Here is a 21,813-nt window from a genome sequence, read left to right as displayed (position 1 = left end):
ATGATGCAGGAGTACCAAAAACTGTAACAAAAATACTGAAACTAGGCATTAGAGTCTTAGATTTACACTCGAAATGCTACACATGACTCTAACTTTTGTAAACTGATTAAACAAGCAGTATGGTTTGATTTTGTTGTTTTTGTTCAAGCATATGAAATTCGATGTTTACTATAAATACATTTTCAGAGGCAGTCACAAGTTGTAGATGTGAGACTTGGCCGAGGATTGGCCTTGGGAAAGAAAGCAGCAGTCTATTTCCTGCCCTTGGTCATGGTCGGAAGAAATTTGCGCCTCTGTATAAATCAGAGCAGAGCAGTATTGGCACTTTGTTCCATGGGCGGAAACTATCCCCATCTCTTCTGTCCTGCTCATTAGCACTGAATCACCTGGCGCTGTCCGTGGTGTCTTGAGCACCTTTCTTCATCGCAGAATGTCTTTATTTATCAGAGGTGACAGCAATCGATGGCTTAGCCCATCACGCCCATCCTTCACTGCCACCATATATCTCAATACTCTGCGTGAAGGATTTCCCTTGGTTTTCGTATGGGCTTAGAAGCAGCATCAATCATCAAAATCCAATCAATGTCTGCAGGTGTTTATTTCTTCTCAATGTTTAGTTATATGCTTTAACTGTAAATTGCACTACGCGTGAATGGTAAATGAATTGTTTCATTATGTTTTCTTAAAAGACACATGTTATTGTTTTCATTTTGAATTTACCAAAAAGAAAAACCTTCATAGCAAATTAATGTTGGGCTCATGGTAACCTAATTTATGAACACTATTAAAATTATGTAAGAACTAGTGTATATATAGATTGGCCCCAACCACGTGAATGTGTAATTTCCACCACTGACTATTGACCAAAACTGAGATCATTGCCTCCCAAACGATCATTTGACCAAGGAGGCAGGACGAGTTTGAGTCGACCGATACTACAAATTATAATTTGAAAACCATATGTGTCTGTGAATTATTTTAATTTATCGACAACACTATTGGTTTTCCTAGCCATGAAGCTACATTGACTATCGAGTACCTTACACAGTATTCTTGTCATGGCCAGGCTTGCTATTGTAATTCCATCTCTCGATTATGTCTGTCTAAAAAGTTTCTATTCTGCAGTACCCAAACTATGGGCCGAGAAAGAATTGAGCTGCTTGCTACAGTCATGCATATAGCCGTATTATTTAGGGGGGGGGGAGGTCCCCCCTCAGCCTGTGAACATTATACTGCAATAACAATGAATAACTCACACCCAGTGAACATAAAATTGATGGGCCCTCTTAATAAATGTGCAGCGCACATAGTACATGTCACTACGATAGATATTGCTGTTGTACACATGAGAACCTAAACACCAATAAAAAGTTATCTACTGCGTATAATATGTATGTTCTGCTGACGACACTTTTTTCGTATACTCTGCTTAATATTTATTTATTATTACAACAAAAGACTATTCAAGCATTTAACAGACAGTGCAAATGCACTCTGCTACACCGGAATTTTTACAAGCTCTCCAGGGCAAAGCTGTCAAATCATTCTTAAAATGAACAGAGCGCAAGCCCAGGGCACCGACGACCCATCATTACATTTCTCTTCGCAAAAAACCAAGGGCATGCTGCTGGCCACTTGTTGCAAGAACAAACATTGTGGCTGGACTTTGGATCACATGATGTCCACGTGCAAGCATTGAACCCGTAAACTACGGCTGTACGTGTGGTAGAGAAGTGGTAGTGTATTGGTTAACACACTGAGCTACGAACCCGGTTACCCGAGTGCAATTCTTGCACACGGCCAATATTTTAGACCGGTCCTGCGCCTCCCCTAGGTCAACTTAAATGACGACCTGGTGTGTTGTGTAAATATCAACACTGGGGAGAGAAAGATGGCCAGGCATGGCGCTGGCTACCCCCACCCCCGGTGTGCCGTGGCAACCTACGTAGGTGCTCACGAACAGCACTGGTCCAACAATCTGTTAAAGGTTGCACAGGTGATGTGTCTCTTAGATGTTGCGTGTGCTGCAGTATTACAATCCGGGTGACCTGGGTTAAATTCACGGTCATGGGTAACATCAGTCGTAAACGGCATCTTGAACTGATCCTTGCTTCACTTCGACAATACGCCTCCCACACAAGTTGCATAACGCATTTGCATTGCGTGCACTTTGCTTGTTGAACTCGTGCCCCTGAAATTATGCACTCTAGATGTGTAAAAAAAAAGTTAATTCTTATATGTATTGCTTTTTTTGTACACAGACAAGCGAAGAACCATTCTGACTGATGATTCAAATGGGAAGACACGAAAATGGATGCCCAGCCCTCTCATAATGGACACTTGTAAACGTGGGGTATAATTTGTGTTCATGACGCTATGCTGAACCTACAATCTGTGTGGCAAGTGAGATCTTTCACGACTATCCAAATCATGTAGATATACTTGCGACTAAACATGGGGGGACAGACTTCACAAACCACACAGCTTTAACAAGAGTTATCTTTATATACCCATAAGTAACGAATCACATTTAATAAGCTCTTCGGAGTGAAAACTACATGTTCCTCCACGAAATGTGTAGTGGGATATCTATGTACCACAGCGAATAAGTAAATTGTCTTGCTGTCCAAATGAGTTTAAAATGGAATCAAACAAGCTCAAAATAAAACGTGATAAACAATAGTTGCATTGTGTTTATCACAACACACTTGTTCAGGCTGCCTCTAAACGACCACTTCAGTGGAGTGCACAGATTGCAATGTAACTCTCAGGATTTTAATGGATGGTAATTTACAATTGGTGTACACAAATTATTTGGCCGCATGGATTGACACCTTGGCATCTATTTGGCATATAGATACTGGACTCAAACGAAGATACCAACAATCGTCACTCACAATGGATATCAATTCATGAAGAAACTGTCTTTGATTAAGAAAAAAAAGGATTGGACCTGAGCGTTAATTTATACACTTAACATGACGAGCAAGGGAATTAAGTTCATACTTATCCAAATTGAGTTTACCGTGGTCACGAATGCACGTGGTACTATTGTGTAGTGTGGGTAGCTATATAGGTAATCTATGTTTCGTGATTCCTAAATGCCAGCCACAATTACCTCTTGAATGATTATAAAGCGATTGCTCCTGGCAGGGCGTTAAGAGCATTTAGAGTCCATATACACCACTGGATGGGTATGTTGTATTCCAATTAGAATTATGCATGTTAATATTCTTACATAAATTTGACCTGGCAGACTGTGATACATGTTCAGAGGGAAAAAAATCAATTAGTGTATACTTTAAATCAACTGAACCAGTATACATAATTTAAATGTCTGATATACTTAGAAGAGATGTATTTTTACAAATTGGTGGATGTGGTACTGCCAGCTTTACCAGTATTAACGAGACCAGTTTTAAAAACTTATATATTTAATCAAACTGGTCTTTAAACACGACTTCACATAGTAATGTGCCCTTTGCATACAATGGAGGGTAGTTTCACAAAAGGATGTCCACATGCAGAGGCAGCATGCAACAATATACAAAACGTGCACTTAAAAAGTGTGATCTGAAAGTCAATGAGTCAACAGACCATTTTTTTAAATTTAAGCTAATTTCTGAATCATTAGCACACACCCATTTGAAAATAAAGACATTAATATCTAGTTTGCCAACCTAATATGTAATATTAAAATGATTTTTTCCCTAATCTGCGTATAAGAGGGCACTCGATTTAACCTTTTGAATGTATCATAAAGGACCGCAGTGGAGGCGGCATGAGGAATGTGGGGGGGGGGGTAGTCCGTGGGCGCCGGGAGTGCGTTCCGCACACAGCTGGGGCTGCCAGTCTCGACACAGAGCTGCCGCCGGGTCGCTAATCTACCCGTCAGCTGCGCCCCCCCCCCCCAGACTGCAGTGCAAACGGCCACCGCTTGCCAAGAGCTCGTTTCAAAAATGCCGCGTGTACACGCGCTGCCACGACGGACGGAGACAAGGGGGGAGAAACCCAAGCTCTGCCCTAAGAGTGGAACGATTTTTTTTCTTCTTCCACAGCGAGCAATAGCACAACCCCTCTCCCCAAGAGAGTATTTATTGTCACGTATTCAGGCTTCTTACTACTGGGAACTACCAAAAGAAGTAAGATTCCTTGTGCTTCTGTGCATGCTCAGTGCCAAGAGAATTGGAAAAGGCAAATAAGAAAAAAATAGCCGTTGTAAAATAATATGCTGCGCAATGCGAATTCATTTTGTAATGTTGTTTTATGTTGTGGAACAAAATTGTGAGGCGCAACCCTTGCAATTGCTTGCTCGCGCTCCTGCCTGCAAAATGGTTTCCACTCCAATCGACTAACTGGAGGGGTTGAAGCAACTTGCCCATTGTTTCATCGAACGTAGCAGGAGATTGATTAAAACCCGCAAACTCTGCAATGCAAGTCTCGTGTGCAAATCAGTGCACCAAGGCATTATCCCACATTATATAATGTGCATATAAAGTGCCTCTTGATACTTTGGATAATGCTATTTTGAGAGATAAAAAGGAGTGGTGTGGGTTATAACCATCACGGACATCACAGATCGACAATTTTTATGATAATTATGTTAGTGGTTTAGATATGAACAACTATGGCCCATGACCAGTCCAGATATCACTCACTACTAATGTTAACTGTGGTCAGGAATCAATCTTAGGTCATCAGGTTAATAGAGCAAGGTGCTAACTATTTTCCTAGTGCACCGTTCCACCCCATGTGAACTATGATTAAGGTCATATTAAACTAAACTATATATTCATCTTCTTGGTTCTTTCGGTAAAGTCACGTAGAAGGGAAGTAATAAAATAATAAAAATATAACATATTATTTTATTACTTCCCTTCTACGTGACTTTACCGAAAGAACCAAGAAGATGAATCCCTGCAGTCACGAAAGCTTTAAATCGAAAATTAAACTATATATTTTTTACCAGATCAGGCCCACTGACCTATATAGTAGTTTTCAGAAGCAACCTGGGCCACAAATGATAGCTCAACGAACTGCCGTATCAAGTTTAAATTTAACGCAGCCAAATATTCTAAATGCATGTTTATAAATGTGGAGGGAAAACCCAGAAAATCCACTTGATCACAGAGAGAACAAGCAAACTCTAAATATACAGGCGTCAGTCGGAATTGAACCCACGAGCTCCTGCATACCAGGCTAGGGAGTTAACATCCTGCCACTGTGGCGCCCCTTAACATATCACCACCGCGGTACTCCATATTGGAAGAGAATAAATATTAAATATGTTCATGTTTGATAAAATTTCAATTTGAAAAGAAACACATGTTGCAAATGTATATGACATACAACAGTATACAATCCTGCTTGGGTTTTTGTATGTTTTTCATTTCCATGGTGGTTGCTTGTCACATCATATTTTGTGCCTCTACCACCCTTCTAACCTATATAATTCATTTTCTGTCTATCTGTCTGTCTGTCCGTCCGTCTGCGTACGCTCCCTTGCGGGGGATGTAACTCTCGGACCGTGGGGTTCGCGAGATTAAATTTTGCAGGTGGGCACGCCCCCGGCCCCGCGGTAAACTTAGGCATTTCCGATTTTTCGTCTCTAAACTTTAAATCGGACCGATTATCGATTTAGTGTGATTTCTCATTATTTATTTATTTAATGCTTTATTTATTTATTTACTATTGCCGACCGGCGCGGACCACGGCGGTTGCCCCTGGCAACGGGTAGCGACGCATTCGCTGCGGGGTGGACGCCATTTTTAATTCCCATTATAAATATGCGCACGCATTAACACGCGACTCTGAGGTAAATTCATCAAAGTTTCACGTCCTCTTCACTCCCCCCCCACCCCAATGTGTGCAGTTACTATTATAGGGTCGGTAGATAATAAAATTATAGCGATTAGACAGTATTATTGTAGCGCGGGGGGGGGGGGGGTTAATGGCCCCAGCACCCAGCCTCAGCCGAGTGGGCAATCTAGGCGAGGCCGGAGGCTCTGCACGGTACTAGGCCTCGACACGCAACTCTGTCAGGCGACGACTTTGTGGTATAAACTCGATATACCCAGCGTTGCCCGGGGGAAAAATACATTTAACATCTTCTGAAAACTTTAAAACATAACATACCAATGAAAATACAACTGTGTAATTAAAATTCTAAACCCGACCGCGCCAAGAATCGATTCCCTGAATCGCGAAAAGGAATCGAAGGTTGTAGATTAATTTAGAATCGCCTTATTTCCGTTTAATATTAGTTGGTTATAGAGTTGATATAAACTGCTACGAATGGGAAATATCCGGCGTTGACCGGGGCTAAAATATAATTAAAAACTCCTGAAAACTTTAAAACATAACATACGAATGAAAATAAAACTCTGTAATTAAAAATGGAAACCTCCTAGGCGCCAGGAATCGATTCTTTGAATCGCGCAAATGAATCATCGAAGGTTGTAGATTCCTTTAGGATCGCCCTTAAGATGTGGTGAGGGAGAGAGTGGTGAGGGGGAGAGTGGTGAGGGGGAGAGTGGTGAGGGGGAGAGTGGTGAGGGGGAGAGTGGTGAGGGGGAGAGTGGTGAGGGGGAGAGTGGTGAGGGGGAGAGTGGTGAGGGGGAGAGTGGTGAGGGAGAGTGGTGAGGGTGAGTAGTGAGTGGTGAGGGTGAGTGGTGATTGGTGAGGGTGAGTGGTGAGGGTGAGTGGGGAGGGTGAGTGGCGGTTGTTAGTGGTGATTAGTGAGGGGTGAGTGGTGAGGGTGAGCGTGAGTGGTGAGGTTGAGTGGTGAGCAGTGAGGGTGAGTGGTGATTGGTGAGGGTGTGATTGGTGAGGATGAGTGGTGAGGGTGAGTAGTGAGGGTGAGTGGTTGTTGTGAGGGTGAGTGGTTGTTGTGAGGGTGCGTGGTGAGGGTGAGTGGTAAGATTTAGTGGTGAGGGTGAGTGACGGTTGTGAGAGGTGATTAGTGAGTGGTGAGGGTGAGGGTTAGTGGTGAGGGTGAGTGGCGGTTGTGAGTGGTGATTAGTGAGGGGTGAGTGGTGAGGGTGAGCGTGAGTGGTGAGGGTGAGTGGTGAGGGTGAGCAGTGAGGGTGAGCAGTGAGGGTGAGTGGTGATTGGTGAGGATGTGATTGGTGAGGATGAGTGGTGAGAGGTCAGGGTGAGTGGTGAGCGGTGAGGGTGAGTGTTGAGGGTGAGTGGTGAGGGTGAGTGTTGAGGGTGAGTGGTGAGTAGTGAGGGTGAGTGGTGAGCGTGACTGGTGAGTGGTGAGGGTGAGTGGTGAGGGAGAGTGGTGAGGGAAAGTGGTGAGGGTGAATGGTGAGGGTGAGTGGTGAGGGTGAATGGTGAGGGTGAGTGGTGATTGGTGAGGGTGAGTGGGGAGGGTGAGTGGCAGTTGTGAGTGGTGATTAGTGAGAGGTGAGTGGTGAGGGTGAGCGTGAGGGTGAGGTTGAGTGGTGAGCGGTGAGGGTGAGCAGTGAGGGTGAGTGGTGATTGGTGAGGGTGCGATTGGTGAGGATGAGTAGTGAGGGTGAGTGGTTGTTGTGAGGGTGAGTGGTGAGGGTGAGTGATGAGGGTGAGTGGTAAGAGTGAGTGGTGAGGGTGAGTGACGGTTGTGAGAGGTGATTAGTGAGTGGTGAGGGTGAGTGGTGAGGGTTAGTGGTGAGCATGAGTGGTGAGGGTGAGTGTTGAGCGTGAGTGGTGAGGGTGAGTGGTGATTGTTGAGGGTGTGATTGGTGAGGATGAGTGGTGAGTGGTCAGGGTGAGTGGTGAGGGTGAGTGGTGAAGGTGAGTGGTGAGTAGTGAGGGTGAGTGGTGAGCGTGACTGGTGAGGGAGAGTGGTGAGGGAGAGTGGTGAGGGTGAATGGTGAGTGGTGAGGGTGAGTGGCAAGTGGTGAGGGTGAGTGGTGATTGGTGAGGGTGTGATTGGTGAGGATTAGTGGTGAGTGGTGAGGGTGAGTAGTGAGGGTGAGTGCTGAGCGGTGAGGGTGAGTGGTTGTTGTGAGGGTGAGTGGTGAGAGTGAGTGGTAAGGGTGAGTGGTGAGGGTGAGTGGTGATTGTTGAGGGTGTGATTGGTGAGGATGAGTGGTGAGTAGTGAGGGGGAGTGGTGACGGTGAGTTGTGAGGGTGAGTGTTGAGGGTGAGTGGTGAGTGTGAGTGGCGGTTATGAGTGGTGATTAGTGAGGGTTGAGTGGTGAGGGTGAGCGTGAGTGGTGAGGGTGAGCAGTGCGGGTGAGTGGTGATTGGTGAGGGTGTGATTGGTGAGGATGAGTGGTGAGTAGTCAGGGTGAGTGGTGAGGGTGAGTGGTTGTTGTGAGGGTGAGTGGTGAGGATGAGTGGTGAGGGTGAGTGGCGGTTGTGAGTGGTGATGGGTGAGTGGTGAGCGGTGAGGGGTGAGTGGTGAGGGTGAGTGGTTAGGGTGAGTGCTGAGTTGTGAGGGTGAGTGGTGAGAGAGTGGTTAGTTTTTAGGGTGAGTGGTGAGGTTGAGTGGTGAGGGTTAGTGGAGAGTGGTGAGTGGTGATTGGTCAGTGGTAATTGGTGAGGATGAATGGTGAGTAGTGATGGTGAAGTTGAGTGGTGAGGGTGAGTGGTGGTTGTGACGGTGAGTGGTGAGGCTGAATGGTGAGGGTGAATGGTGAGAGTGAGTGGTGAGTGGTGAGGGAGAGTGGTGAGTGAGAGTGGTGAGGGTTAGTGGTGAGGGTTAGTGGTGAGAGTGAGTGGTGAGAGTGAGTGGTGATCGGTGAGTGGTGAGGGTGAGTGGTGAGGGTGAGTGGTGAGGGAGATTGGTGAGGGAGGTTGGTGAGTGGTGAGTTGTGAGGGTGAATGGTGAATAGTGAGTGGGAGTGGTGAGTGGTGAGGATGAGTGGTAAGGGTGAGTTGTGAGTGGTGAGGGTGAATGATGAGTACAGTCAATATGCACTGCTGTTATCATACCAGGTACCACCACCACAATATGTACTCCTCTCATCATAGCAGATACCACCACAGCAGTATGCACTGCTGTAATCATAGCAGTTACCAACACAGCAGTATGCACTGCTGTAATCATAGCAGGTACCAACACAGCAGTATGCACTGCTGTAGTGATAGCAGGTACAACCTCAGTCGGTATACACTGCTGTAGTGATAGTAGATACTGCTATCGAGTTGGTAGATACCGCTATAGTAAATACTAAAACAGTATATACCACTACAGTCAGTCAATACTGCTACAGTCAGTATATACTACTATACAGTCAGTACATACTACCACGGTGAGTAGCTACTAGAGTCAGTAGATACTATTATAGAGTGGATACTGCTATAGATTTTGTAGTTACTACTATAGTCAGTGGATACTACTATAGAGTCAGCAGATACTATACAGTTAGTCGTTACGAGTATATAGTCGGTAGATACTACTGTAGGCCCAGTAAATACTACTATGGTCAGTAGTTATTACAGTCACTAAATACTACTACACAGTCAGTAGCTACTACTGGCTCAGTAGATACTACGGTACAGTCAGTAGATACTACTACAGAGTCAATAGATACCACTTCCTCTGTTGTATGTAAGGTGTTGTTAGTATATATACCTACGAGGGGTAAAGATATTTTTTGAGGGGGGGGGGGGGAGACCACAATTTTCGGAAACATTTTGACATCAACTATTTACCCTACACTTTCTACAACTTTTTGGACTTGTGAAAGCCTCTTATATATTTGTTGGTGGAGAAATGTACAAACAGCCCACCGGGCTTTGACAATACCTTAGTATCTGTGTGTATATATGTAAGGTTTTTAAGAAATATATTTTTCACCCAGGCAAAGCCGGGTACTTCCGCTAGTTATATATAAATGATGTCGTCTTTTTTTCCGCAAAGAGGTAAAACAGGCATTGAACTGTGTGCTCATAGCATATACACATGTGGTTACACCAAATGGACTATTAATATAACATTACCCACAGTAGAGACATCAATCAAATGGAAAAAACACGATGATGGTAATGTTGAGTATACAAAGTGGATTGTGTTTTACATTATTCCGTATTTAGTTTTAGTTAAATTGAAATTGCATTTCACTAATTTTGGCTGGAAATGTGATTCTTTATCGAGTACAAAATGAAGCAGGATATAGTACATAAATGCGAGCAATTCAATGACAAATTGAACTATTAATATGTTGGGTTTTTTAAATATAAAATTTCTTCCAATAAAAAACACAACTTTGGCACAGCGTATGGCTGTATTTCATCAACATGGAATCTAGGCTTAATCAACTTTCATCTGACTACACTTTATTTGAAGATTGTTTATTCCACGTTTGTTGTGTTTCAATATAGAAAATGCAATCTACGTATTGCATTGGATTCATTGTTGTGTAAACTAACATTGCTTTTGTATAAGAATATGGATGACAAGACACAACAAAACATAATCCGAGAATTAAAAAAATCCACACATTGGTTATAGCTCATGCAATTCCATAAAACCTAGTGTAATGGTGGGTTACAGATGTGCTTAATATTAATTGCCATAATTCATAATAAACGTAAGATGAAAAAAGTGTATCAAAACACTTCCTCTCTGTTTCACACGTAGGCTTTCGCGACCAATATTATTCATAATAAAGGTTTTTGGGTTAGATCACGTAAGCATAAATGTGTCGTAACCCTTCACCACCCAAAACAGCCGGTAAGGTTTGTCACGTAAACAACGCGCCAATTAGTTACTACTTCAGCCCACTGGTGTGTTGGAGAGTACATGCTATGCACTTTAAAATCATCTAGATTGAAAACGTATTTATTTAGAACGGTGTTTTGTGTTTTCCTTCCCCCGCACCTCCGATGGCTACGTACAGTGCGAAATAAGTTCAATATACATACCTCTTCCATGCTTTGGTAAGCATAACAGCTTGCCTCGTGACAAGCATACAGAGCTCTTCCACGTAATTTTAGCTTTTGCCATTTTAATGTGAGCGCACTGATCCTAGTAAGTGCATGAACATTTATTTGACTGATTTGGCTGATGGCAATTTGCAGTGATTACAAATAATACTTGTTCATGTTCTACTTTGGCCAACTTTCATTATACGTATATCATAAAATTGTGTCACGTGTATACCAAAGACAAAGAGTCCCTGTCGAGCCTGAACAGACTGCAGGAGCAAGTGCTGTTAGCTAGCAACTATGAAGGCCGGTATTCCACATGAAGGGGTGGGTGGCGAGCACCACGCCCGGCTGCCTTTGTCTCCCTAGTGCTGATGTTTTACACACCACAAAAAGCACTCATTTGAGGCTGAGTCGACCTCGGGGAGGTCCAGGATCGGTTCCTGTAATTATCATTGGTGTCGACCATGAGTGGGAATGGAACCCGGCCTCTGGGTTCGTCACGCAATGCGCTAATCACTTTACCACCGCTCCCTGCAGCTATGCCACAGAAATAATGTTTAATTATGAGGGCTTCAACATGATAAACAGGAATGTGCCATCAAGTGGCATAACTCCAGCAAGAGTTGAGCATGATCATCACAAAAACCTAAAAAACAACTACTTTGACACAAAAATAAGCATGCTTTTTGATGAAGCTCAAACTTGATCCCTGTCATCTCCACACTTTAAACACACACACACACAAATACCCCCAGAGGTTTCGAGCATTCTGTGCACATTTATGCATCACCAGGAATGTGCAGGAAGTTCTAGGAAGACAGCTGTGGGTCCTGGAGGTTCATTCACGCGCTAATAGCCATGCCACCACACACACCACACGCAACGTCCACATGTATTGGCACATATTCTTAGGTTTTTTCGGTAAAGTCACGTAGGTAAAACATCAAAATTAATGAAAATAAAATAAAACAAAAATCACGACGTTTCGGAGGCAACACAAGTCTCCGTCATCAGGTGGGACCGTCACAGCCGAATTAGCTGCATCAAGTATTAGCTGCTCTTGATGCAGCTAATTCGGCTGTGACGGTCCCACCTGATGACGGAGACTTGTGTTGCCTCCGAAACGTCGTGATTTTTGTTTTATTTTATTTTCATTAATTTTGATGTTTTACCTACGTGACTTTACCGAAAAAACCTAAGAATATGATTCCTTGCAGTCACGAAAGCTTCAAATCTAGAATGTATTGGCACACTCCGTTTAATCTTTTGAAAAAATCCAGAAGGCATGGCACGTGGGCCATGGTCAGGGACCTTGAGCAACTGGCTGCTTTGCCTGCCTATGACAATGTGCAAATTGTTATTTTTGAAGAATATATTTTAATTAAATGTCAAATGATTATCATAATACGTAAACAAAAAAATACGTTAACATACAAATAAACTTTCCAGGACCATGGCTTAACATCCCAAAGTATATTTAACAAAAAAAGTTATGTTATTTTATTCGTACCACGAAGTGGAAATGGGCACAACACAGTTCATCGATCGACACGTCGCATGAGTTGGGTATCTGCCGAGTGGAAGAGCAGGTCATCATTCCCTCTCGAGGGGCTCTCCAGCGCTCCCTGTAGTTGGAGGCTATTCCGCCAGCAGTGGCATGAGCCCGAAATTGCAGATATGCAACCTTGATCTTTGACACGGTATAAAGTACTGTAAATTATGTTGTATCCACAAACACACAGATTCCACCAAAATGTCTTAGACTTTTCATTTTAAACATTGCACAACATGTAAGGAAGGGTGGGCCCAGCAAGGGCATGGCGATTTTAAAATAGAGTGGAATTTAATTGAAAATCCGTTGCATGAAGTGGACTGGCCGGGAAGCGGGTTAGGAAGGAACAGGGACCTTCTTATTTCGTAATGTTATACTGGCGAGACTGCCAAGATGGCAATAAAAAAAACACATGCAAAGACTGCTAAATTTCTATTTCACACCAGGACATCTGAAACTACTCCAAATCCACTGACTGCGCAAAAGTGGGACTTAATTAAGCACACGTCACTGTATGCAGATCTTGTTTGTTACCTGCAGCTCAATAACATCGAACGTGTCAGGACTGACTGTTATTTCATGAACTAGGGTCCACTCTTAAGCTGTTACTTAAGTAGCTGTACAACTAGTAGCGAACAAGTAACTGGTATTTTGCCAAGAAAAAACGCTTCCTTAACTGTCCCTTGTGTCCACTTGAACCAGAATTTGCAAACAATCTCCAAGCAAGCTCCTTTGGTTTCCATTACACGATTAAAGTGCTGCTTGAATAGCCACCCTAGTTAATTTTTCGCTCTAGTATGTAATGGTCATGATTGTATGTCTTTTACTTCAAACTGTTTAGTTTTTCTAAATCCGAGAGCGCACCTTTAGATACAGCAATACCCAGCATATCAGAAGTTGGATGGATGAGGTATTTTTTATAAACAAATTTGAGAATTAAATATACGGTGATAAAAATAACGTTCATTGCACGACAGTACGGAATGTGTCCCTAAAAGGAATCGATAGTCAACATCCTCCACTGAAATGTCGAATAGCGTTAGGCAAAGTGGTGATCTGTGCTATTGCGAATGCTTGAGCCTGAGTATGCCATTACAAGAGCCATCCCAAACTCTCATTTGAGCAGGAATCTGGTATTCTAAAACTTGCAGTAGGCACATCAACACATGTGAGACTGTATTCTATTTTATTTGCATTTAAGTATAGACTTTTCGTTTAAGGACAGAGAAGATAAACTGGTATAATCTATACTCAAAATAAATTATGCATGCACCAAATATGAATAAAAGTAAACATAATCTGGAAACATCTTCATGATATGTTATACTAAATTTGATATTTAATTTATACGTTGAGTATGCATGATTACGACGCTCCGAATATAGAAAAGACAAAACGAACAAAATCTAGCTTTTTTCTGTTGCAGGATTATTAAAGATTTGGATTAATATAAGCTCAATACAGATATCAGCAATGCTAAAACAACATCATTGCAAAATTGGAAACCTACTGAAGCTCCTGGCTGAGAGCAATAAAGATCAGTTTTGCTCGAGCCAGCTTCGTTTGAACACCGTGGCGTCCTTCTAAAAGGGTAAAGCGAGAGATTTAACGGGATTCAGATTCTTATTTACCCGTGACTTCTGTGGAAATAGTAGCGGCAATTGAATGTCATTCAAAGTGGATTGTGTAAACATATTCTATTATATTATTATATTTGAAACACTTCAGATACATACACAGTAGTATTGAAAAAAAAACAACCTACTGGCTGCATCTTGCATATAACTACTTCAGTCAAGCATACGTTTGTAAAGAAATATCTTGTCTTCACAGTGGTGACCTCAATTTGAGACGTTTAAGGACAGGCTGTCCACAGAATCAACCCTTGCCCTCACGAGAAGGGTCCAGCATACACTCGGGATGAGTCCACATTCGGAAGTTTCCTGGTTCAAGATAAATACAACCATAATATTTTTGGAGGTTAGATCATGTAAATATATAAACGTGTCATTCAACTTGCCATCACCAGACACAGCCAATTAGTAAGGTTTGGCAAGTAAACAGAACATGCCAATTCGTTACTAGTACAGCACATCGATGTTTGGAGAGCAAAGCCACAACATGTACAATCTGAGTACGACGTTCCGCCAGTAATTACAACTAGCTTCATCAGGCGACAGCCAGAAATACAACCTTAAAACATAACACCAAGAATGCAATTACTTGGCAGAAGGGCCTTCACGAGAAGGAACTTTTAAAAGCTCCTCTGGAATATATGTTGGCTTACTCTTCCACGTTGTCCTTCCCTCCCCACCTTCCATTAGCATTGTTGGTGACATACGGTGCGAAAGACGTTAAACATACATGGCCAGACATCCTAGAAGAGATGGTAGCTACCACGCTTCACCCACCACATTCGAATTCGCGATCCATAGATACTGCTGGGTTTACATAGGTGGGAGGTTTCAATAAACTCGTCCCATTCTTTCAATTTCTGCGCCGTGAGATTGAACCAGCGACATCTGGATTGAAAGTTGAACAAGTGAACCAAAGGGGAAAACCCCTATTATTATAAGTGAACCATTGCACCAAGGCAGTACCTTACTAGTCATAAAAGAGAGTGTATTAATGTTCGGAATACATTTTGTATTTAACATGTATGTTATAAACAGCAGATATGTATTTGAATTGCGGGTCGATAGGAATGTACTAATAGAGCAATGATCAAACACAACGTATTCAAGGTAATCACCATATTTAATTGGATGGAAAAGCCCTGATTGGAGTTCACTGATGAATAACAATGCAAAAAACAAACAGATTACCATTATCTGGGCGTAATAAACGGTACATTTCATTATCGTATATTGCATAGTAGTAATCAGCTCATCATGTTTCTTGGACAAAGCATTTCTCTAGCTTTAAATAAAAAAAACATTATCTCTGCTAATTAACACATTTTCTTCCAATACCATTACTGTTATTCTGTGCCTTGCTTTAACCGGTTAAATACCATGGAACATTGAAGACCAATGGACCCTTTCTGATAGTGATGAATTAAATGGCAATTGCTGCAGGGTACTTTTATGTAAGCTACAATTGTGAACCATATAGTTTATTATACTTTTTTACTGGATCTAAAGCAGTGAAATTAATTTAAGTGTCAAAACACAATTTAGGGACAAGTTTTGTTCATTTTCCTGGTGTCTTCGATGGACTGTGAATGTCAGATGTGACATCTGTCAGCAGCTGTCAAAGGATATTGGGTTCCAAACATTCCTTTCCGAGAAAGGGCCACAATCAAACTCAGGGCCCCACAGTTGCCTCCAGTAATTCTTATTTGGGGGGTTAAACCTATTGAGTCACACAACCACTTTAATTCAATATTAATACTAAAACATGTAACACATACACTTAAGATGCGATCGCAGGGGTTTCACAAGCAGAATGTGTAAACAATCAAATCAAGGAATTCAAGGCCAATGAGGTCATAAAATACTGCAAAATATATGCAATATATATGATAGGTCACTGGTCGCTGAGCTATGTAGTATACAACCGTGTAGTGACTAACTAAAAGTAATATTTTGCTGGAAATAATAATTTTGGTGGTAAATCCATAGGTTCTCACAGCCACTGTCATTCACCGGATATATATTCCCGCGACGCTTCCACCAGTGTTGTAAATGTCACAAAAATCTGTCGTGATCGTGTAAACTGCACTACTTTGGGCCATGGTGGAAGTCGGTGACTTAAGACAGTTTGCTCTTCTCTACACACTCGACGACATATAAAACTACTCACATTAACGTTGAATGATGGGAGGGTTTTTTCCGTTACAGGGGCAAGGTCACCAAACGCGTGAATATTAAATGTAAAGAAAAAGCAAAGAAAGGTCTAATTAAAACATTTAGTCTGCAATGAAATAAACCCTCCCGCGTGCCCTTATTTATAGGGCGGGATCCAACAACTCAGGAGCGGGAGGGCGTGGGGCACAGCACGGTCAATGTTAAACTATCTGGAAATAAATATGAAACGCCATAAGAGGTTTTTGTTTAGATCGCGTAAATATATAAATGTGTCGTTAAAACCCGCCACCACCCGACACAGCCAACAAGTAAGGGTTGTCACGTAAACAGAACATGCCAATTCGTCACTAGTACAGCACACAAGTGTGTTGGAGAGCCAAGCCACAACATCTACAATCTGAATATGACGTTTTGCCAGTAATTACAACTAGCTTCATGAGGTGGCAGCCAGATTTGTGTTGCATGTGGTGGGGGAAGCGTGGTTGCTACCATCTCTTTTAGGATGTCTGACCATGTATGTATGTTGAACTTCTTTCGCACCGTACGTCACTAACAATGTTAATGGAAGGTGGGGGGGAAGGACAACGTGGGAGAGTAAGCCAAAGAGTAAGCCAACATATATTCCAGAGGAGCTTTTAAGATCTCCTTCTTACTCAGATTGTAAATGTTGTGGCTTTGCTCTCCAAAACATCGATGTGCTGTACAAGTAACGAATTGGCATATTATGTTTACTTGACAAACCTAACTAATTGTCTGTGTCACGTGGTGGCGGGTTTTAACGACACATTTATATATTTACACGATCTAACCCAAAAAAACCTCTATTATGGATGATATTGGTCGTGAAAAACCTACGTGTTAAACAAATGCGAAACGCTCAACAAAATGAGTAACGATACGGACTGCATCGGTCTATCGTGCATTTTGCTCTTGTTTAAACCCACTCTGTATATATTGTACCGACATTTTGTTATTTTATTGAGAGAATTTAGAAGCGTGGCTGAGCCTACAGACGCTACGAGGTATATGGATGAGTTTGTAGAAAGCTAAAAAAATTAACAGAGCACGTGTTATGAAATTGCAATTGAAATAGAGTTACTGAGTTGGCTTATATTGTCGTTATGTTTATTGGTCAATTAACATGAGCAGCTGCAATAAACTAGACCTTATTGTTTCTGTAATAAACTAGACCTTATTGTTTCTGTAATTATCAATCAACAACATGGATCATGTAGGATAATTACGCATATTTATCATAAAAGATGTAACTAAATGAATGTATACCACTCGTTTCACTATAATACACTCAGATGTGAGTGGAAGTCTTTCCTAGAATTTCCTATTCTATACATTGAATGCATCTATTTAGGTCAGCAGCGAGATGTTGCTCTGCTACATCAAAACGCATTTTCTAGTTCAAGGCTCCAGATGTTCCCATTCCTTATGCGTCTCGTCTCAAAAGGCACGCTCTCGCGCATAAATACTGCACGTACGATGTAAAGTTGTGCGGGTGCTCACATATCAGCTGGGGGAAAAATAACCATTTGAAAACCGATGAGCACAGGTCAATTATGAGAATTAATGCACATCCATTCATGTACAGAGCCAACGATGCGTTTACTGTATTAGGTGTTTACACCTCTGGTGGGGATGGTAAAAGCTGTTGAGCCCCTGTGCCAGTTCTCACGCAGGTGCTCGGGCTAATTAGTCTGCGAGACTGCGGCCCTGTCCCGTGTCCATTAGCAGCGTGGTGCAAGGAAAACACGCGCGATGGGTCGGGTTCGCCACCGGCTCAGTTGACTGAGTAACGAAGTAGCTCTTATATAAAAAAAAAATGTTATTCTCAAAAGAGGGACTGTCTGCATGCTCAAGTGTGCAACGTAGTGGGGACCATATCGGTTGGTAATTATTATACCATCAATGAAACTTCCACATGATGATCGATGACAATTCCACATGATTAGACTACTGCTGTCAATTTTTTTAAGTGATAATAAGTTTATCCACCGTGAAGGAATTATGAAATGAGTCAACCGACCACCAGGATTTGAACGTGGAATGCTCTCAGTGTCTGGTGCATATGCGTGCAGGATTATTTAAAATGTTTTTTGTTATTGCCACTTCAGATGTAGGCCAGGACCGCTTAAACACAGATTTTATTTATGCTTCAATTATGCTAAATTTATTTGCATTAATCTTGACAAGGAAATAAAAGAAAACTGCCATTTAATGGAGCTCAACAGCAATTGATGCATACTGTCATGTCAGGCATTGTTTCTGATCATGAATAAGAACACAGAATAGGGAGTTCTATATTGCATCCCTTAACAATAACAACACACCTTCATGTCTTAGTCTTTAGTCAAGATAGAGCGGACCAACAGCCGTATGTTACGAAACTGTTGAAAGTTAAGACTCAAACAAGGAACTGCGTTCGTCATGGTGCACAACAAAACCGGACATTTTACAAGAACATAAATGTTTTAAAGCAAGACATTACAGTAAACAATTTCATTTTAATTGACAGAATGTTTGACTGATTCAATAGCTTTGTCACCGGCTTGAAAGACAGGATCAAATAAATTGGTGAATTGGGATTAACTGTAACATATGCAGAGGGCTCTATGATTAAACATTTCTACCAATGTGGCTCAATTGCGTCCGTGCCAAGGAACGAAACAGTTTCAGCGTCTTGGTATATTTCTTATCGAGAGGCAACATAATATTACTTTAATTGTATCAGTATGCTTTATGTATTTCTTGTTCCATCACTTGCCACTACTGTGTCGATACGGGCAACAGACATCCAACCAAAAAAAAGTGCCTTGGAAATGCGTTGATTCGTCATGTTTCAACGTTTAAGATTGCATCATTTACAGGTTGCAGTTTACCTTGCTCAATCAACCTCGCGCCAAATCCCATTCTAAAACATCAATCCTTCGCGTGTGCAGGCAGGCTCTCGCGGCACGTGATAAGATATCGGTTATTACTGCAAACTGCATAATTGCGGAAAGCCTCTGAAGCTGCAAGTATACAATGCCAAACTCTACGTATGTTGGTAAGAGCGCTGCGGTTTTTTAGCAGCCCGCAGGGCTGCGCCGAAATCTTGCTCACTTCCCCCAGTTTTATAGATGGTCCTCGGTCTCCATCCTCATTGCCCCCACCCCCATCGCCGACGCCGTCCCCCCCACAAAGCAAGACCCAGGCGCCACAAATTCCCACCGCTGCTAATCCGTCACACCCGTCAGCACAGAATCACACCGCTACAATAACCAAAACATCGTCAGGAATGACTTACATCTCCTTTGTGATTATTGTATTATTTTGTTAGTTCCACTTTGCTTATACTGGAGCCGATGGGGGGCTGTATTCAACGTAGACATAGATGGTGAGCGGCTGTGCTTATGGCTCACAGATGATGAAGCACTCGTTTATGAGAATCCTGCGCAGTGGAAGTCTTTAAATGTTTAATAGATGAAACGTCTTGGATGCATGCGCGTGGACAGATCGAAGGTCAGCGTTTGGGCTCTGTGAACACATTTACATTTTACCTATTCCCTCACAGCAGTAGCTTTTCTGCCCTTCCCACGGATAAAGTATATTATGCGTATTTTGTATAAATAATTGTGGCGCCCCGTCTTAATGGTCCCCATCTTCACTCGAGCGTGTTATTACTTTCGACTGAAAATGCGCCTATAAAATTACGGGGATTTAACGTCCCTTCACAACCACTAGCCACAGATTAATCACGCTCCTACCTTCAAAAAGGTCAACAAAAAGAGAGCTGTGTATATATTATAGATTACCAATAAAAACTACATTACCAATGCCTTAAAAGAAAGCAGATTTTTTTTTGTCTTGAAACAGATCTATTTTAAACACTCAACAAACTGCGTCCAATAAGAGCACATTACTTCTGCCTCTATGCAGATGTTTAGGAACATTTTCAACGGATAAAAGTGAGAAAAAGCATCAACTCTCAGACCTTTATTTAAGGATGCACTTTCGTTTGTAATATTGTAAACATTAAAACATATCTACTTTATAATTCTATATCATATCACTATTTCGCACTCTATGGTCAATATAAGTACAACAATTCGTGTAATTAAAAGCACACGACAGTTAAAACGTCTCATATTACCCATAATTTCCTTCTGCATGTATGACGGCATAACAAGTAAAACCTCACGCTGAAAGTTCAAGGCAACTGTTCAAGGAAATTATGTCAAACACAGGGCACTTGGTCTGTCAAGCACAGGTTAGGTACTTTTGTAAATACTGGCACAGTGCAATATAATGGGCGCATTCAATTTTACACCTCCAGCCGTATGTCAACAAACAGGTTTCAAAACACGTTCATGTAAGTAATGTGTTTTTCTTATTTTAATATAAACATATACACGTCTTAATAAAGTAGACATTATCCATAAGTCGGACCAGTTTAGTCTCTGGAGAGTGGCCAGGAAAGTACGTGTCAAACCCACACTACCCCGTGATTTTTACGAACTCAAGAATGCCACACTGTCACGAGATGCCGCATCGGGGGCTGATGTGAAAACTAAAAAAAGACAAGACACACACACCGAGCATTCAGCTCGCACACAGGCACCCACCCACAGTTTCGTCTTTTATTACTGGTTCCTCTATGCCTGCTGTGACACACCACAACACACTGATCTCGTGTCCACCGATCGTTAAGGTGACCCCGGGTAAACGAGAGGCTTGCTCACCTTCTTGAGACGCGGCTCCGTTTAGAAGCAACCAAATTATCAGCAAACTCCATCCACCTGAACTTCCCATCTTCAGAGCTTCTGTTATCTCAGTGCATCTCACAGCTGCCAAGTGCTTCAGTTTGGGGGGGGGGTGGAGGAGGGCGGTGGTGGTGGGGATAAAAAATACGATCAAATAAATAAACGGATGTTGAAAGCTGTCCTTCTCAGGTGTGTTGGTAACTTCCACGGTAGGTAGGGCAACGTCGAGCCTCGGGTACCCCCACCAGTGTTGGGAGCGCAGAACGCTCGATGCACAGAGGCAGAGGCAGCAGCGCACACTGTGGTATCGCACGCACGTGTCGCGTCTCACGCAGCACACACACGCGCACGCCCGTTTCGCATCACGGGCGCGCCCGCCCGCGCGCTCACAGCCCCAGTCCTCCTCCTCCTCTCCTATGGTGCACCGCCTGGAGAAGACGAGGGTCGGCCCAGACTATGGGGATGGGAGTGTGCTGATGTGGGGGCGGAGGTTGGGGTTTGAATAACGATGGGGAATGTTGAGTTTGGTATGGGAGGGAGGGGGTGAGTAAGGAGGTGTGGAGTCTAACTCTGAAGGGTAGAGTCTCACCAGGGTTGGGTTGGGATCAGAGAGAGGGAGGAGATGGAGTTTTAAGGCAATGAAAAAAGTGTGTGTGAGTATATTAATGTACGCGTGTGTGTAACTTGCTCACTAATGGCACTTGGCCCCCAACAGTCCGTTAAGGCTATACGGGGATATTTGTATTTGTGTAACTTTACAGGCGAATGCTGTTCGGTCTGAGGGTTAAGGTGAAACTGTGCAGCATTGTTTTATGTAGTCTTACTATTAACT

General features: G+C 42.5%; 1 protein-coding gene across 2 annotated transcripts in view; it reads right to left on the bottom strand.

The window, feature by feature from the left end:
* The window catches only part of LOC144720627 (receptor tyrosine-protein kinase erbB-4-like), a 241,858-nt gene extending 220,566 nt beyond the window's left edge, over positions 1 to 21,292 (bottom strand). For both annotated transcript variants that reach the window (XM_078597523.1, XM_078597531.1), the window contains exon 1: positions 20,961 to 21,292. In XM_078597523.1, the coding sequence (XP_078453649.1) occupies positions 20,961 to 21,030 (70 nt within the window). In that variant the 5' untranslated portion in view covers positions 21,031 to 21,292. The remainder of the gene's footprint in view (positions 1 to 20,960) is intronic.
* Positions 21,293 to 21,813: the final 521 nt, after the last annotated feature.

Source organism: Lampetra planeri, chromosome 1 (assembly GCF_965212315.1).
Source record: "Lampetra planeri chromosome 1, kcLamPlan1.2.h2, whole genome shotgun sequence".
NCBI lineage: Eukaryota > Metazoa > Chordata > Hyperoartia > Petromyzontiformes > Petromyzontidae > Lampetra > Lampetra planeri.
This window is presented reverse-complemented; position numbering and strand designations above follow the sequence as displayed.